The 14,531-nt window shown below is 37.0% G+C and overlaps 1 protein-coding gene across 2 annotated transcripts in view; it reads left to right on the plus strand.

Annotated features, from left to right (window-relative positions):
• PLPP1 (phospholipid phosphatase 1) overlaps nt 1–14,531 on the plus strand; it is a 62,409-nt gene that overhangs the window by 30,248 nt on the left and 17,630 nt on the right. For both annotated transcript variants that reach the window (XM_083883215.1, XM_083883214.1), the window contains exon 3: nt 1,584–1,864. In XM_083883215.1, coding sequence (XP_083739341.1) covers nt 1,584–1,864 — 281 coding nt within the window. The remainder of the gene's footprint in view (nt 1–1,583; nt 1,865–14,531) is intronic.

A 14,531-nucleotide genomic window follows, 5' to 3' on the forward strand; every position in this document is an offset into this window, starting at 1 on the left:
AGTGAGGAAGCACAGAATAGAGCATGGAAAGATTGATGTATTGCCCTCAGCACTTGGCTACCAGCCATTTGCAGTTCAGGGACTTCCTGAATGAGAAGAGGCTCCACTGAATATGGTTTTTTAATGGGTGTTTTCCCTTTGAATTAATCCAGTCTCCATTTGAGCCCTTATGAATATTTTGCCTAATGAAGTTTCTTTTGCAACATCAGAGACCATCTTTTAGTCCTGAAATCAGACTTTTCTGTCACGATTGCTTCATAGTCAGATGGTAAAAGCAAATATTGGTGTCTTTTACTCAATGCTTAGTCAGATTATTGAAGGTGAATATTCTTTGATGCCTGTCCAGTGTAGTAATTGCACTGACATCAACTAATTTTTTGTTACCTGAGATAAGTGACCTTCTTGCAGGTTTTGCAGCAATGTTCTTTGAAAGGGATTCATTATTTACCTATCATGGATATTTGTGTTCACCCATCTTCCTTAAGAGTTTACTTTCTGGAATTAGTATCTATGTACTTTACTGAAAACTCTCTCAGCTTTATTCCACTATTTCTCTGCTTCAGTCCATGTTTGGGTACGGTGGAGGGTGTAAAGCTTCTGATGGTATTGTCTATTTGCCTTCCTGTGCAAAGCCTCTGACAAGCTGTCACTCTTTGTGCCTGGGTGGCAGTGTCTAAGAAATGGCTTCATTCACCAAAGCTCTGCTTTGCTGGGATCCAGGACCTGGCACTCTCAAGTGACAGACAGAGCCATAATTTTAATTTTTACATGATTTTTCAAGGTAACTTTACATATATGCATCCAGTCCCCCATACATCCGATTATCTGTATGAATTGATCCTTTCTGTACAAAGTGGGACCATCTGGTTCAGTATCCAAATTATCTCGAGTGAAGCTCTCTATTTGTCATGAGGAAAAAGTTATTTTCTGCAAAAGATGAAGTTGCAAGAAAACAATTAGATCTGCTTTCTTGTCAACACTTGTTACATGTACCTTAGACATGCAGGGTGAAAAGTCCTTGGAAAGACCTCAGTAAGACCTGTCTTTCCCTACTCTCATTAGTTTTCACCCCAAAGGATTTAATTTCCATGAGGAATAGGAAATTTCTTTGTTGAAACATCTGGCCTTTCACATCTGGATATAAAGTCTCAACCCTTCAGAACAGTTTCTGGTTTCATGAAAAACCTAACAAGCTTTGAAAAAATTTACTCAGTAGAAGTTAGTTGAAGAGGACTCAATGTAAAATGAAGTTATACAAGAGAAAATGTTTTTAATTAGGGTCATGCCAAGTAATACGGTTAAATGTTATTTCAAGAAGGCTTTGTTTTAATAAGTATTCTCAAAATAATATGATTAAGTTCAACATGAGGTAAAGTAAAGTAAAAGGGGGTTTCTCTTCTATGTGAGTGAGTTTATAATGTTTGGACATGGTTATTGCTGACTCTTGGAAAACTTAAATTTGCAGCCTAATGTTTATAAAAAAGTAATTTCTGAAACTGTATGTATGACTATTAACAAGAATAGCATAATACTTTTCTTTTGAAGTTATTATCTTTAACCTGTTGTCCTTATTTCTCTTTCAGATAATCCTAGGAGAGAGTCTCTCAGTCTTTTATAATAATTTGCACTCAAATTCGTTTGTCAGAAATAACTACATAGCCACTATCTACAAAGCCATTGGGACCTTCATTTTTGGGGCAGCTGCTAGCCAGTCGTTGACTGACATTGCCAAGTACTCCATAGGCAGACTGCGTCCTCACTTCATTGCAGTGTGCCAGCCCGACTGGGCACGGATAAACTGCAGCCTGGGGTACATTGAGAACTTCACTTGCCATGGGGATAAAGCAAAAATCAATGAGGGAAGGTGAGTCTGACTAACCTTGTATACTTGGTTGTATAACGTGTTTGTTAACCCGGGGCAATGAGTTTGGTATTGCTGCTGCACTTTTTGTGCTTCTAGAATAAATTTATTGTGATTTATTTTAAACATTAAACCCTGTCTAAATCCTGGATTTTTTTTTCCAATTCGTGAAAGTCTTATAAATTTATATATTTATAAATATATAAATATATTTATATTTATAAATATATAGCTAAATGCCTAATTGTGTATTTTTCTGCTTCTGAGTGATTGTTTTTCAGTTTCAACTGGCCTTTATTTGTGTTTCTAAACTGTGTGCATCCCAATGAAAAAATGAATTTGAAATCTGACTTAGAAATTAGATATAGAATAGCAAAGGAAATGTTTTAATTTTAGAATGAAAGCAAATAAAAACTCCACATCCATATAAATATATGCAGGACTATTACAATTACTCTATTAATTTCTCTCATTATTAAGAATTTTTAAATATTGAATAGTTATCTGCCAGTTCAACTGCAGCAAGATACTGTGGAAACAAGAATAAAGCCTCTGAGACTTCAAACTTTAGTCAGTGTGCAAAATAAACTCAGTGTTTGAGTGCTACTGGAAATGTTAAAAGTATGTTCAGAATGATTTGAATTGCTTGAGCTTTCTGTGACCTTACCTTTACAGAGATGCCTTTTTTTAAGAAGTTTTATATATTTAGAACATCTCTCTTCGTGTAGTTGTTAAGTAGATGGGTGTAGTTTTGCTCACTGTCATCTGTGCTTCTTTGCTCTTTGGGGAAGCGTTCCTATAATTTTCCAGTAGCATGCATGGTATTTTTCAGTAGCCATAGGAAAATGTTGATGAAATGTGAATGGCTGTTGGTGGTAGAGGAGCAAGTGCATGGATAGGCAGTAGACTAATACACTGGGTATGTGTGGCAGGGGATACAGGGGTGGCTTCTTTGAGAAGCTGCAATGCCCCACAGACCCAGTGCCAGCTAGCTCCAAGTCTTAGCTTTTTCATGAGACTAAAAATGCTTCTCAAGTGTAAAAGGGGGGTGTGGAGAAAATTTGAATTGTTTGTAATGACTGAAATGGTCCTGAAATAATCTTTCTGGGTTTTGGAGATGCTGAAAACAAGAGTTAGCTTATGCTTAAACAAAAAAAAAATAATAGCTTTTTGGTGTATGAGAATAGAATAGGTGAGCAATGGCATAGTGATCACTTACCTTGTATTCTTCCCTGTGTTTTGACATCTCCGACTTCTATATTGGAAGCAAGATTTTTTTTTTTTTTGTCATCTATTAACTGGTTGGCTATTAGGTTTGTATTTCCAGCTACTGTCATGTTCTCTTTTTCAGTTGCTACTGTTTCCCCTGTGGAGTGGTGTGAGAGGGCTCTCCTGTTTGGTCAGAGCTTGCCTTGAAGGCTCACTTTAGCATCTATGTGCTTGTGGGGCTTCTGCTCTGAGATTGGGCTTTTTGCACGCACAGGAAGCAGTAAACAAAAAGTTAGCAAGTGATCAAAGAAGGATAAAATAGATTAAAGTGGGACATGGATTGCCCTGTAGAGGTGTATGACCTGGATTGCCCTGTAGAGGTGTATGACCTGGATGCAGTGACCCACTAAATCTTTCAGGGTTTCTGGTGACCTTGGGTCATGGGCCCCCACAGAGGCCGAGTGCCCAAGGGCATTAACCTTTCAGTTAATGGCCTGCTCAGAGGAGAGAGGTGGATTGCAGGGGTTTTTTTTACAGGAAGCTGGAAAAGGTTAATAGTCTCTCAAGCTGTAATTCAGAGATGAATTTCTATATCAGGTGACAAAACTGTTAGTGGTGCACCTAATACCATCTACTTTCATTTGCATAGGCAGGTAGAAATGTAAAGGAAGAATGAAAACAGGACAATCATGGTGTTGCATGTAAAATCGTGTGTTCTGAATTGAACCTGTTATTCCTCTAGAGTAGTAAAATGTGGGGTTGCATTTGAATGTTTTTAAAGACTCATGCTTGATTGTACAGTCAAAAAGACAAATCTAGTATTTTATTATTTCATTAAAAAGAATGAGAAGAGTGTAAAAATCCATTTTGTGCTCCCATTATTCATATTGTATTTTCCGATTGGTCCTCTCCTCCCTTCTCATTTCTTCTTATGACTTTTTGCTAATCAAAAGTATAAAATAGTTTTGGTATGGAGCATCCCTGAGTAGATCAGACTTCTTGTTCTGGAATAGAATAAGTATGTGTGTGTTGAAGAGAAGGATGTAAGACTGAACCTTCTAAAGTATACTTGGAAGTGGTACAGAAAATAGGCAATCAATCAGCGTTTCCATTTCCTCCTTAACAGTAAAACTGGAAGGACAAACTATTTGAAGTAGTTTATTTTTTCCCACATGAAGTTTAAGGAGTAAGCTGTTTAAGTTGTTTATAGTACTGGGATGTGTAAGTTTGGTTCAGAGTGCATTCAAAACACCACTTGCAGGGACTTCTAGAAGACTAACCTCAAAAAAAACAGCCTGTGTTTCTGGAGGCCCAAAGTTTTATGGTTGGAAGCTGAGAATATTTTAGGCAAATGTATTGCATATTATGTTCCAGTACTGTTTTATGTAAAGTTGATGCTTCCAACTCTTTGCATATGTGTAGTGTGTTATAACATGAGGGCAAGAGAGAAAGACAGTAATTAGTTTTTGTTGTTCAGTGGCAATTACAATACCTGCTTGATTTATCAGGAACACAAACCAATGGATTTAGGATTGATTGTCTAAATGAGTAAAGTGGCCATGGTTAGTTTCAGTAAAGTTTCACTTTCTAACCTGAGTTTAATAAGATAGTTCTTCCTGACTGAAGCATCTTGTTTACTATACATCATGCTGAAAGCAGTCCTTTTCAGGTTTAAATACCTTTGGCTCTCCTTGACAACTTCTATAGTATGTATGCATTTTGATTACTGCTGCTGGCTCAGCAAAGCAGAGGGTCACAAACACAGTGGTATACTTAGTCAGTCTGATGCATATTTGTTGAAAGATCCTTGTGAGAGTGGTCACATATACATCCAAGTTTGTAGCACTTAAAGATCTCTAAAATATGCATGGAGATCACTGGTTATATAAAAAATGTGTAGTTAAATATTAATGTGCACTTTTTTTCTGTGCCTCTTTGTAAGGCAATCCTTTCTTCAGGTGGTGTTTGGCCTTTAATTTAAGCTAGACACAGAAGCTTACAATGAGCTACTCAATGGCACTTTTCTGAGGCAAATGACTTGTACAGAAGTGCCATCTCAGGCTTTTATGGGGATGTTGCTAGGGTTGATGTTAACTAGTTTTGTGTAGAGCTGTGTAGTATTCCCTCTAAATAAATACTAAGAGTAGTAACTCAATAAAGGAGCCTGACGTGGCTTGTTTTAGTTACAGAAAAGTAAATTTGGTATGGAAGCACAAGTTTTAGTGTCTATGAATGAAGAGAGATCAAAGCCATGGTGTTCTGTTGTAACTGGTGCTTGCAATTAGCGTGTCACTTTTAGTGTACTGCTGTATACCTTCATGCCACTGAATTGCCTTTAGGGTACTTTCCTTAGCACCTATAAAGATAATGACTTTTCAGTTGGCTGTTTTCACTTTCAAATAGGCAAAGCAGGGCCCAGTAAAATAGGTAGGTGTGCCAGCCTATAACCCAATAAAGTGGGAGTGTGAGTGAGCAGTGTTTGCTAACACTTTTGACTTTTGCAGCTTCCATTTTTGCTCATCTTCCTTTTCTTCTGGCTTTCCACTGCATACCTTGGCTGGCTTTGAGTGGATTTGCAAAATACCGAAATTCCTCAAGGAGAAGTAGGCAGTTAGGACATATGATGGCTTCCCCATTTGTTACTGGTAACTAAGGCTTATTTCCCAAACCTGCTTGCTCTAACCAGTCCACGGCAGATGTTCATACATCCTGTTTGTTAGCTTTCCTGCGTCTGAAAGACTGAACAGAAACCACAGATGTTCAGCAGCAGCTCTGAATTAGTGTTTCAGTGTTCCTCTGGTGAGTATACTTTGTTGGTGTAACTGTAGTTGCTGGTTGTCTGAAATGAGTGTTTAAACAGTGAGGCTTGAGAGTCTTATAGGGTAACAAAGAACATCAAGAGCTGCTCTTTTCCTCTGGTATGTGAACACTTGATTGTTTCCGAATAGACTTATTTTTTAGTCTGGCAGAGGGGAAAAAAGTATACTATACTTTAGTATGCTATATACTAAAGTAAAGTATACTATATATTTTATAAGATATTTGTTCAGTTAAGCTGAAATATATTGTGCTTCAAGCTTTCAAGACAGTGATAGTGTGTCTTCTGACTCTGTTACTGGGATGTACTGAACCGTGGTGTGGCAATATTAGCTGGTGGCTCTCAACTCATTCTGGAAATCCAGAATTGCTAATTCAGCATTGGTTGCCTTTGCCTAGATGAGCATTTGTAATCTCTGGGAAGTAGGATCTGGAATCCAAGGCACACACTTGACCAGATGAACCTGGTAAAGGCCCATGTCAGTTGTCATCTTAAGCAAAGAATGACTATTTCCTCTTGGTTGTAAAATTTAATCTCAGAAAGAGTAAATGTGATTTAAATAAAGGTTCTGTCAATATTCTTTTTTTTGAGGTGCTTGAGGACTTAATAATGATGGTAGGTGTTTGTTTCCAGTTTTATCAAGTTTATTCTACAAGAAATAAAAACTAAAACCTAATCAAACAAAGCTCCCTAAACCTTCCCAGCAAAAAAGGTGTCAAAACTGAACAAAAACTCTACAAAATCAATGAAGAGCCCCCAACCCAAACTTCTGGTATCGATAAGTTGTGTGTGATTGGAAGAATACCTGAATTAGTCTTATTTTAGTCTCAAACAATGTAGCAGGTGCTATATAGAGCTTAAAGTATTTTTAGAACTTAATTTAGGATTGTGCTGTCACTTTTGTGAGTGTGTATAAATATATATAATTTTATAAACTTGGCAGCACAAACTGCACATTAAAGCCTTGTGTAAAGGTCAGGTGTATTGAATCTGATGCTATTTAAACTTACATTTTAACATAAAATGTTAAAAATAAGTGTTGTGGCATGAAGTATGCTATACTCTTACTCACTGTCTGCTGAATAATTTCACAGGGATGATAATATACTAGGGTGTAATAATGTACTAGTTAGTGCTCATGCAAATGATGACTCTGTAGAACATCAAAGCTTTAAAGCATACTTCTTTTATTTTTCTTGTTTTAAAATAATTTCTTGCAGTAATAATGTAGGAAAAAGTAAGTTTACAATGTCTGTATTCAGTAAGGAGAGAGAAACACAAATTTCTAATGCTGTGTTGAACTTACAAGCCTTGAAAGCAAAAGGCTTTTATTTAATGTGTTCCTGTTCTTGCATGTTCAATGTACCTGGTTATCTGTTGTGCCATACTGGGTATGTAAATCTCTGAAACACACTAACTGGGACAAATTCACTTAGTGGATTCAAGTTTAAGAATCAATTCAGATACCTGGTAATTTGGTTATAAAGTTATTCTTCATAGTTTTGGATTAATGTGAAATATGTATTTTTATACCAGTGATGGTGAAAGCTGTTTTTAAAAGCTTTTTAAAAATGTCACCAGAAGAAGGATTAAATGATTCCAGAAAAGAAATATGCTGGCTTCCCTTGCCTCTTCTAAAGGTAGCAAGTCTTTTGAGTAATTTTCCCCCATTAATATTAATGTCTGCATCATCTTGAGGACTGTGGAGATCTTGTTACAGTGACTGGCAAGAATGGGTTAAATATTTCATTAATGTGGAGGTAGCTGTGGAGTTTTGACAAAGCCTTGTCAAATACTCATCCACTTTTTTCACCATCTGAGGGACACACTGGCTCCTCATGGCTTTTTAGAAGTATCTGGACAGTCTCATCACGGCATCATCTGCCTTCTTCAGCACCACTGGATGTGTGTCTTGTGAACTAATGGGCTTGTCTCGCTTTTTAGTAATTGTGGTATGATCATCTGTGGCTGGACACTACCTCTCTTCTCTGAACTTTTCTACTAAGCATGAGGACTTGGGAGGCTGGAAAAGATCTTTCTAATTGCTGACCTTCTTTTATGTATTTGCATTTTGGTTTTATGCCTCTCCAGCTGTACCTTATGATGAGTTAAAAGGAGAAGGGTCAACATATGGTTTAATTTCTTGAAACTTCAATTCAGTAACTTTTAGCCTGAAGTTTATTTATTGAGCTCTCATTTAAGGTGCAGATTTGGAGTCATTCCTGTCTCTTAAAACATCTACTGTTGAGGTATTGCTGGCTTGTTATGGTTCTTCTTTTGAGATGCAGATATGAGGGCTTTTGTTATGTTCATATATAAGATCTGGATCTTATAAATGCCAGATGTCCCTTTGTGATGGAATTTTATTGTCCTTATGGACTGCAACTGAAAAATCTGGATTGAATTTCAAACCTGGGTAATTGCTGGGTCCAGCTTTTGGGTTTTTTAAAAAATATAATAGAACTTAGTCTTCAGGAATGCAATTCTGAACCTCATTTCACATTTTGGAGCTGATATATTGATACTATTTCCATAACAATGCAGCTTCAGTGTTGTACAAGGAGACAGTTTGGGTTTCTGTTTCTGAAAGTGGAGGGGTCAGTATTCATTAGAGCAAGAAGATGCATGTAGCAAACATCTCACCCCCCAATTATTTCACACTCTTTAAAATGGAGAAGGCGGGGCAATTATACACATTTACCAAGGATCTGTATTTACCATGTAAATCAAGCAGCCTTTTTGTTCTGAGAATGTAAAGTGCTTAAGTGTCCTGCTCTTAGACATGGAACAGTTGCAGATGGGAGGCCGTAAGCATAACATGTTCTTCCTTGGTTAATTCACTGCAAATCTGGGAAGGAGAAGTAAGAGTCCAGATCTTTTTCTAGTGAAGAATGTGAAAATATATGTTTAAACAGTCCTTTGAAAGACTAGCCCTTTGAGCAAGCAGTTTTAGATATGATGACAAGTTTCTAACTGAGCAGTTAAGAGTATGAGCACGCAGTACTTGTGTGCATACGTACCCTGTTTTGTTTAACCCCTGTTTCTGAACACAAAGCAGTAGTACGAGTGTTCTGCAAATGAGTAGACAGTGGGTGTACTTAGTGGTTGCCATAATTATCTTCTCTAGTATATACTGTAAGGAATTTCTTGTTAAGGCGTTTTGTAGCTGAAATTTGGATCATGTTGTTAACCAATTCTGAGAACTCTTTAGTAGTTCAGAGCTTTAGAATGAAGTTACAGCAAAATCATTATTTATCATTTATTGTTCCCAAAAATCCATCTTTTCCCTTAATGAGACAGAAAGGAAACACAGCATGGTATGAATATTCAGAAAACTAACTGAATGCCAGCATATTCATGTAGGTTGATAATGGCCTTCTCTTCTAATGCTGCTAAATTTGGTTGCAGTTTGCAGTACAGTTTGTTGTATCTTCTTGCTTTAACACTGGTTAAACTAATTCTCCTCAGTATAAATTCTTGTACAGTGTAATATCTTTTTTCCCTATATGTAATTGTCCTGGGTATGTGCTAAAGGGCTCCTTTATCTACCTTCTTAGGCTTCCTGAGTTTACTACAATTTTTTCTTGAAAGCAATATTTATTCCACTTTAGCTGAGCAGTGCAGGTTTGTCACAATAATGTCAAAATCACTAACTTCTAGATATTTTTGTTAGATATTACTTTTTTAATCTCTTTTTGCTGAGTGTGGATGTTGGGGTAGGACCTAAAAGTTCAGAGTTCTGGGTTGGGAGCAACACCGAAAACCTCCTGACAAAGAAGATCCAGAAATCTGTCCAGGAAACCACCGTTCTTGGATTATTTGTCAGCTCACTGAGCACACAAATAGAAATTAAACCTTTGAACCTGAAGTAGAAAATATTACACCATATTGTAGAAGGCTGCTACTTCACAGGCACTCTGTGCAGTCCCAGCTTTGTTGGCCCCAAAAAGCAGACTTGCACAGTGAGCAAGGATGTGTATGTATGTGAAACACTTCCTTTTAAGTTAACTTTGGATATTTGTCGTTCTCTAATTTCAGTCTGTCAGTTTTCTGTTTGTGGTAACAGATAACACAGCTGTCAAGGTTCATAATTATAATTGTATTACTAATGTACAGATTCATATTACAACTCAGATGTCTAAAGGAAAAAATAGTTCCCCTCAGTTGATGTATTGCTCCCATGCTAACTGCACTCAAAACAAGCTGTATGTAGCCTGCCCTTGCAGACTCAGAATGTAATCTTCAAAGAAAGTTTTTAGGAAATTAGAGCTGACTGTTTTGACATTGATAATTTATTTCAACAGAATATCGAGGTGGTTCTCTTTACAATTATTTGCCAGGAATTTGTCAGCTTTGTTCATAGCTCTTTCTCTGGTTGATAGCCCTGCATCAGCTGTGAGTGCAGTTAAATTATGGATAAGTTCCCAGAAGCAGGACACCCCTGCCAGAATGGCTGGTATGAGACTAACCCACAACTTCTTTTAAAGTTCATCCAAACTTTTGAAATTCTTATGTTGTATGTTCTATGTACCCCTTCAAAATTATAACTTTGTCAAAACAAAAAACAACTACAAACCCAAAAAACCTTTGCAAAACTTCCAAGACTTATACATTATTTACTTCTGTTTTAATTAATGCAATGAAATTGCTTTCCCTTGTTTCCCTTGTTGTTAGATAGCAGCTGGTTTGCTCTGGACTTTATAAATTTAAGTCAAGAGACTGTGCATTTGCTTTAAGTTAACCCATCTGTATTAAATAACCTGTCTGTCCCTCTCCTTATCTGTCTCCCTGCCTATCAGCACTGGGAGTATTTCTATAGCGAAGTATTATTTTGTGTTAAAATTATTTGGCTTTTATAAAATGTGCCAATATTCTGTTTTGAAACTTCTTAAAGCTTTGTTGGAAACCAAACTGCATTTAATGATTCAAGCATAACTAAATGGATCACTTCTTGCCTGGCAGTATCCATGAGCATCATGAATCATAAATTTCTGATGTGCCAGAGACTTCCTATGTGTTTATTAGGGGCATATTAGTATGTTGTATAGAGCACTGATTATTTCTTTTATGGAGCTTTCAATCTGTGAAGTGCTCTACACTACTAAAATTTCTGTATATAGGAGTTTTCATCAGAGGCTAACTTACTAGTTTTCATTTAGGAAAATGTACATAAAAAAATGAAAAACAAAAACAAGAAAAGAAAAAATAAAAAAAGAAACACAAAACAAAAAAAGCCCCACAAACCCAGAAAAAACCCCAATTGAAGCAGCTTGGATACCAAGGCATTTGAGAGGAATGGAAGGGAGTACACAGGTACTGCTATTCAGATGGTGCAGCTTTTTCCTTACACACTTCTTTCACCCTAATGCCATTACTGTTATTTAAGATACAACCTGGCTGGTTTGGGAACAGTTACAGTCCTAGTGAAATTGTTCATCACATTTGAGAAGTGGAACTTAATCAGGGCACATATACATAATTTTACATGGAAGGAAAAATAGTAGTGAATAAAAGCCTTTAAATATTTAAGCCTTGGAAGCTTCTGGGCTGGCAGTGCTTGTTGAAATGGGGCTGTATTTCACCTGGGAGCAAAAGGAACTGCCTTTGCAAAAGAAACTGACTTGTGGTGGGGAGAATTGAATCTGAATGATTCAATTGAAACTGAGATGCAGTTCTTGAATCTGGATCTGGTTTCTGATCTTACATCTCCTTTGCCCTAGTGTGAGTTGGACCTTTTGAGTCTATTTCGTGATGGAAACTAAAACTCTTCCCCCTTTAATGGTTTTCAGACAAAGCTTGGCTTGAAATCTATTTCAGTATCTTATCACGCTTAATTTGAAATCAAACCGTGGACCTGTGTTCAGTGCACCCCGAAAATTATTTGTAAGCTAGCTGTGGCCAACCAAGCAGGTAGATGCATCTTCTCATTCACAGAATTTCACTGGTTTGCAAAGCTTATATCTAAGGTAACAGAAGGAAAAAGTTCTTTAAGATAAAATTTTCGGTGTGTTTATCAACCAGATAATACTGCAGGAACAGGCATCCCCTTAAACATCTCCCACTGCCTCCTTTCCTTTTCCCCTTTGAAGATAACAAAAATCTGCTGAAGGATGTGTTCTGCACACTTGTCAAGCACTTCTTACCCAAAGCAGTTTGTTAAAGAAGGAATAACACATAAATCTCTGATTTAATAGAGATTATAATTTTCTGTCTTCATTCCCTTTATGTAAAATAACACTACTGCCAATGAAAAAAGTATTATGGGGATAAGTTACTCAGATATAATAAATGGAACAGGAGCCTGTAACTTGGTGCATGTGAGAGCAAACTATTAGTCTTTAGAAATGTTGGTTTGAGTACTCCTTGCTGCTATTTTCACTTTATTCCTGAGATGGAATTACTAAGAAGAGAAGTAAACAAAGTCCTAATTTTTATTTTCCTCCCTGTTGGAGGAGGCTACCTGGAAATGTAGTAGAAAGTTAAACTTTCCTTTTGTGCATTGAGTTAAATGGAATGATAAAATCAGAACTGACAAAGGATAACTTGTTTTTTAATGGTTTTGCAATGTGCATGAGGAAATTGCAGCATGGAATTTTGTTGGACTTTGGAATATTGAAAGCTAAAATATACGTGTTTTTATGTGGCCTGAATGGCAGGAGTTGGGGACTTCTTTCTCCCTTGGTAAAAAAAACCCAAACGATTTAGAAGTTCCATGTGCAGATTGCCTGCTGCTTATTTTAAAAAGGAAAAAAAATCAGCTAGAGTATGAACTTTTTTTATTACTGGTTATTTTGCAATCAAGTTTATTCCCCTGGTAGCTGCTGATAGAAACTTCTGCTGTTGGATGCAAAATAGCTAGCTTAAGGAGTCATTGCTCTGTTAGGTTGTTCCATCAGTGTGTAATACTTTTGTTTAAATAAAATTTACAGAATATCTGCACACCTGAATGTATTGTCAGTTAATTTCTTCAATTCCCAGAGAGTAAAGAAACAAACACCCATCAGATCATGCCAGCAGAAGCTTTTAACCAACTTCAGAATCTGATCAATCTAGCAGTGAAGACAATTTACTGTTGATTAAAACTACTTCATGTTGGTCCTGAGTTTGGGGAAAAGTTACTTCATACCGGTGTGTCTTGCATAGTCTGCAGTGTTTGTTTCAAAGGCTGGTGGTTAGGAAGGTGGATAGAAATTAGTAAATACCTATCTCTTGGAACCTCTTAGATTGAATGTGTCAGTGAGATTACCAGGGAAATTTGTGTGTGATATACTGTAAGAGGAAAAATGTGGAAAGGCTACAAAAACATGGTCATGGTATTAAATCATGTGTGTTATATGTCAGCATTGACAGTTTCCTCACTATCTGCCACTGCGTAAAGCAGAGCTGGGTGGATCCACCCTTCACCCCAGATATGATTAGGGAATTGTGCAAGATACTTGCCGTTAATTGTTAGGTCTTCTGTTTAAAAAACAATTTTATTGACCTAAAGTCAATAAAATTTTCCATGTGAGGATTACTGAATGGAAAGACTCTGGCAGCATTTTCCTATGTATAAATGTATGGCTTTGTACTGAGGTGTGGGTATAATTACTGGTAGAGAAGGAAAAAGTGGAGAAATTTGGAACATGGTTCGGAGTAGTTCCTGATATTGTTCAGTAGATTAACTGCTTTTGTATCTACTTAAGCTTTTCTTTGCAATAATGACAAAAGTGCTTAATTTCAGAATCCTCAACCCTCCTACTCCACATTGATCTTGTATGTTGTAGTGGTCCAAGTCCAGCACATGAGAAAGGAGTAGATCTTGGGAGAAAAGTTGATTGTTCAAGACAGGGAAAAATTACTTTAAAGACTGTGGTGTTAAAGTGCAGAACTAGGACTTTAAACCATGGCACTGAAATAGTAGGAATATTTCACTGACAAGCATGTGACTTGCTTGTCACAGGAGTTGGCTTAGTCAACACAGGCATTCTGAGCTGTAGCACTCTGGCATTTATTCCCTTCCAGATCATGGAATGGGTAACACAAATGTCAGTGGAAGCTTTGAGTCAGACTGGGAGAATCCAGGGAACTTGAAGATGGAAAGGACATGCTGGGTAATCCAGCTGGGTGTATTCATTTGCTTTGATAGGGGAGTGTGCCTTAAGTTTTGCTGAGCCTTCTGTTTTTCTCCAAGGGATCATTGTGTAATTCTGTAGTTAGGTTGGGAAGATTTCCTTATCTTTCTGCCTCTGCCAGGTTTATTGTAACACCACAGGATACCCTTTCCATATCTCTTTCTACTGTAATTTACTTCAATTTCTCACCATTTAATGCTCCACTGTACCATGTGTTTAGCTGTTTTCTTGTCTTGTGTTTCCCGAAGCTATTTATTTCCCTGTCAGATGCCTGCATTAAAGTTCCTGCACATTCAGGTGTTCATATGAAGACATTAAAAGACAAGACATCAATCTTGTTTACTGAGTTCCAGTGTGCAGTAGTTCACTTAAGAAATCATGCACTTTGTGAAATTGTGCCAGGCAGAACTTACTACTTAAAACATGCTCTTTCTTGTAAGTCACAGTCCAAGACAAATGATCCTTCTATGTGTTGTGTGCTATGTTCCATTTTTCTACTAATTGAAGAAACATAGCCTGTCAGGTTGGC

Source organism: Zosterops lateralis (assembly GCF_965231275.1).
Source record: "Zosterops lateralis genome assembly, chromosome: Z".
Classification (NCBI taxonomy): domain Eukaryota; kingdom Metazoa; phylum Chordata; class Aves; order Passeriformes; family Zosteropidae; genus Zosterops; species Zosterops lateralis.